The 5,490-nt window shown below is 19.5% G+C and overlaps 1 protein-coding gene across 2 annotated transcripts in view; it reads right to left on the bottom strand.

Annotated features, from left to right (window-relative positions):
* The window catches only part of LOC102680246, a 20,782-nt gene extending 17,367 nt beyond the window's left edge, over positions 1–3,415 (bottom strand). The window contains exon 1 of one of the 2 annotated variants that reach the window (XM_006612752.2): positions 3,271–3,415. In XM_006612752.2, the coding sequence (XP_006612815.1) occupies positions 3,271–3,363 (93 nt within the window). In that variant the 5' untranslated portion in view covers positions 3,364–3,415. The remainder of the gene's footprint in view (positions 1–3,270) is intronic. The other variant, XM_006612751.2, reaches the window with a different exon arrangement.
* Between the last annotated feature and the right edge of the window lie 2,075 nt (positions 3,416–5,490).

The raw sequence follows: 5,490 nt of genomic DNA, 5'->3' as shown, positions 1-5,490 counted from the left end.
TATCGTTATCGTTATCGTTATCGTTATCGTTATCGTTATCGTTATCGTTATCGTTATCGTTATTGTTATTGTTATTGTTATTGTTATTGTTATTAATACTACATTACTATTATTACTACATTACTACATTACTACATTACTACATTACTACATTACTATTAATACTACATTACTATTATTATACAAACAAAATGGTATCAATTTGAACATATGGAATTGAGTTTATGAATATGTGCTAATTTATTCAATACTAAAATTCTACAGATATTTCAATCAAAAATTGGCAAATACTTTAATATTATAATTAAAAAATAATCTAAATAAACTATATAATACACTACTATATAATAAACTATATAACTATAAGAATATATTTCCAATTAATAATACAGAAATCTGATTAAATAATAATTTCATCAATTAATTATTAATTATTAAATAATTAATCAATATTAATTAACTAATATTATATACACACATTTATAATAATTATAAATTAATCATAAATATATTATGTTAAAATATAATATTATATAATAATTTCAATATTAATAAATTTTTTAAAAAAGTAATATTAAAAAATATTATAATGAAAAAAGAATATAAAAAAGTAAGATTTTTTAAATATCCTATTGTTACAAAGTAATATTCCCATCAAATAAATTACAAAATTCTTTTTTTTTAAGGAATTAAGATAAAAGAAAGAAATTAATCATATTAATTAAAGGTAAATTATATAATAAGATGGTATAGAGAAGACAATGTCGTTTTTTAAAAAAGGATCTAAAGGATCTTTGGAATTATATATTTCTTAAGAAAATTTCGGCATAGTTGAAGTATAAACGTGGTCTGAGACGATATTTTTCAGCTATGACAATTTTAATAGCAATCAGCTTTTTATTCAAGAAAATTTATTATAAACATTCGTGGATTTTCATTTTTTTTGGGAAAAGCAAATTCTATGGATATCCAAGTTATTATTTCTAGGATTTTTTCTTAAGAAAACATTATTCATTTCTACATATCGAATCTAATAAAATAGAAAACAAACTGTATATGTCCCATTGAGGAATTATAATTTTGCGAGATGAATATAGAAGGGATTTTATATATAGTTTTAGAGTGCAAAAGTTTATAAAATTAAAAAAATCAAAACTTTTGTATTATTCAAATCATTGAATAATCGGGATTAAGAAAACATGTTGAATTATTCGAATTATTAAATTATAAAAATTGTTTGAATTTTTAACCTTTGTTTAACTTTTATGTAACTTCAAACTAATAAAAAACTTTTAGAATTTTGTGAATTCATAGTGACAAACATAAACTTTCATTGATATGTGAATTTTTCTTTTAAAATATCGTTTAAAATAGATCGTTTAAAATAGAATTATTTGTAATAAATCAATTTTATTACTATATAATCTCTCGAATGGATAGAAACTAATATTTTGTATTTAAAATAAATTTAAAATGCGAAATTTTTTAACAATAATTCTAATCTTTCAATGATTGAAATAAAAATTAAACTCGAATGATCTTTTTTTTTTTTTTCTTTTTAGTATATTTATGCAAAGCAATAAAATTTTCAATGCGGTTAAAATGAGAAATCCAAAGATAATTTGATTATGAGATATAATTTCCTTCAATGATTTGGTTTTGATATCTGGATAATTTTCTTGAATGAATTGGATCTTATATAAAAATTATTCAAGATTAGAATCAATTAAATATTTGTATAATAAATAATATAATATAATATAATATAATATAATAAATACAAAACAGAACAAGTTTCAATCTTCAAAAAATTAAATTTAAATAGAGAATTAAATATATAATATTAGATTTCAATAATAAATAAGAAACGAAAGAAAAAATTATTATAGGACAATAATATTTCATTTCATTAATTAAAATCTAATTCGTATAAATCAGATCGTAAAAATCAAAAAAATATGAATAAACCCATGATTTTTTTTCATTTCTAATGATGTCTATATATTTATTATTATTATCATGTTTCATGATGATCTATTTATTCATTGATAGTATATTATTTGAGAAAATTATATAATTATTGATTTATGTATGCATAAATCTCTAGCATATTCTATGTGTTTTTCTAATGCAATGTTTTTTTCACGAGCTTAATTTTCAGAAAAGAAAAATATGATTTAATGACTGATTTCTTTAATTCATTCAATTGAATTTGATTGTCTTTGAATATAATGAATTGATTATAAGAAATTATGCTTTTATAATTTTGATATTTATTTATATGCATTTATATGATTGTCAATTTTAAGAATAAGAAATATTATTTTTAAATAATAAGAATAAGAAGCTGCTTTTCATATGAAACAGGATTTATTTTATTATTACGACGAATTTAATAATGATTATTCAGAAATAAAAATTATTAGTTTTCTTTTCCTTTTTATCATCTAGAATATTTTTTATTTTTAATAAAATTAAAAAAAATTTCAGATGACAGTTAAATGATTTTAAGATTCAAATTCTACTATAATTAATTTTTTATAGTTTTTCATAAATAATTAGTTTTTCATAGAAAAAAATAACTTATATTGATTTATAAAAAGATAATTTTCATTTTTAAATGAAATTATATAATTTTTAATACATTAATCAAAGCAATTTATTATTTATTACAAAGAAGTATTAAATTATTTATATCGGAAATCATTAAAAGATATTTTTATTTAAAAGATATTTTAATTTGAATTTCGTACGTTTAATTTAATATACAAAAGAAAAAAAAAGTATGAATAGATAAGTATTTTTTATTTTTCATATAATATTTTTTATAAATTTAATTTGAAATATTTTCTAAAATAATTTTTCTATGTAAATCTTTTTTTTTATAAGAAATAAGGAGTTATATCGATTAGCCATAATAAAATTAACTTCAATTTTTATTAATTTTTATTGAAAATATTTTTTTATTATATTATTATTATTTTAAATTATCAAAATTAAATGAGATATTTCAAATGATAGTTGTAGATGTAAAAAAACAACGAAAGAAGTATGCTTTCGCGTACATTTTTAAATTTACAGTTACTTAATATTTTTATTATTATACGCATATTTATAGAATGAGTTGCCGTTCTGTTCCCAATGCAATATAAAGAACTGTTCCTATAAACAATTAATGATGAATAAATATTCATAATATATCAGCAGATGATATATAAAATAACAATATATTGCTCGTATGTAACTGGGATCTTACTTATATGTACTTACCATATAAATTCTAAAATGATTCGCAATGAATAGTCCACATCGCGAAATGATCTGCATAATACAAGTATGGTGCACTTCCTTCGTATTCTTCATATATACAGTCTGTCCGGTTTATCTGTAAACAGCAAAATATCTTGAAAAATATGATTAATACAAAAAAATGTTTCATATGAAATTTATATGGCATATAATAATAAATGTTTAATTTTGGAATAATTTTGAATTGTTTTATGAAAGTCATATTTAAAAATTTAAATAAAAATGTATATTCTTTATTATATTCTTCTATTATTTTATTATTATATTCTAATTTATTTTTATTGAGATGTTTTCAAAACGGATGTTTTCATATTGCTTACGCATATATTTTTCTAAAGCCATTATTGAATTATTCATTTTCAAAGTTTATATTTATGTTGTCATAGTCTATTGAATATGGCAATCCAATATTGTGAACAAAATCACCAGATTTTTAGTCATAATTTCTTGTTTCATACATAAAATAAAATTTTTTCACTAGTTGAAAATTCAATCGAAATTTATTGTATTACATCAAATAATAACTACACATAAAAAATTATAGCTATATATATATTAAAAAGATTAAAAAAAAAATAATTTCAATGCAGATTAGAGAAATATATTTTCAATAATGAAAAATATGTCGAAGGATAGTTTCTCTTTTACCGCGCGCATGTTATATACACATATACGCGCGCGCACATATAAAATTGATTCTTTTTAAAATTACAATAATATACAAAATCTGACTAAATAATTTTTTTGCAGTGTACATCGGGAAAAGTTAATACCGATGGCATAAATTTATGATAGCATAAAATTAATGATTCAATAAAAAGAAAAAAAAATGCGTAAGTAATATTTTGAAAATGTCTCAATATGTCACAAAGATATGTACTAAAAAATATAATTTCATTTAAAAATGAAATATACTAAAATAAATAATTTCATTTAAAAATTCAATCTTCACAAAACAATTCAAAGTTATCGCAAGATTAACTTATTATCATAATATTTGTCTTTCAATACCATATAATTTTTCGATGAAACATTTTTTCATATTTTTCAAGATACTATGCTGTTTATATCAGATATATATATCAGACACATTATATATATATTTTCTATATACTTTTCATAATATATTATAGCATAAACCAATTAACTGTTTAAGGATAACAAATTTGAGTATAAAAAGAAGAAGAAAGAAAAGAAAGAAAAGGAAAAGAAAAAGGTAAAAGATAATGGGACAATAATAACGAATGAAGGAAGAAGAAAGACAAGATGTAAATAAGAATTTTATATTTTTTGTAATCTATTGTTCTACTAAAATATCACACTCTCTTATAGCATTACATACTATTCTTATTTTTTTTGTATTTTTCTTTACATTTTGTTTATTCTTTTCTTTTATCCATTCATGCATCTTTCTCCATAGCTATATTATAAAACGTATTATGCGCGACTATTTTCTCACAAGAATTCTAACTAGCATATGTTATTATAATTAAATTAATTTTTGTGCGTCTGCGTAAAACATATTATCAGAATTCTTTACATTTATATCAGTATAAATACATTATATCAGTATAAATAATGTTTGATACTTTTATCTATTCCATTAATGTGCACATGTAAAATAACCCAGGTTGGGTTATTTCTTTCTATTTACAGTATTATATATAATTTTGATTCGTATAACAAATAATTGTTTTATATTATAATAAAGTAATTCATTTTCCTTTTTTTTATTTGATGTTATAAAATGAGAGATTTGAAAATGAATAAAAGATTCATGCAAACAATAAATCTTTACATTAGTTCAGAATCGTAATAATAATGTAAAAGAATATATCATTCTTTTCCGAAGAATTATGGTATTTTTCGGCTTATAATTTGATTTTTCATCATTTTAAATATTTTGTTCGAGCTCGAATCAATTAACTTGATCTATAAAATAGATCAAAGAAACTGGCCGAATTATTTATTTTAAAATAAAACTCATATTTATGTTTTTTATATTTATTTTTTTACTTGAAAGTACGCATTCAAAAATGTGCTCTAATATTGTAAAAATGAATGTGCAAGATTTGTTATGTTATGTATATATTAAAATAGAATAGTTTTGTTTTAAGAATATCAAAGTGAAAATTGAATGATTAATTTTATTTACAAATTAAATATACATTATCGAACAAA

Source organism: Apis dorsata, unplaced genomic scaffold (assembly GCF_000469605.1).
Source record: "Apis dorsata unplaced genomic scaffold, Apis dorsata 1.3 scaffold_121, whole genome shotgun sequence".
Lineage (NCBI taxonomy): Eukaryota > Metazoa > Arthropoda > Insecta > Hymenoptera > Apidae > Apis > Apis dorsata.
The sequence above is the reverse complement of the archived record's forward strand: the minus strand, read 5'-3'. Positions and strand labels throughout refer to the sequence as shown.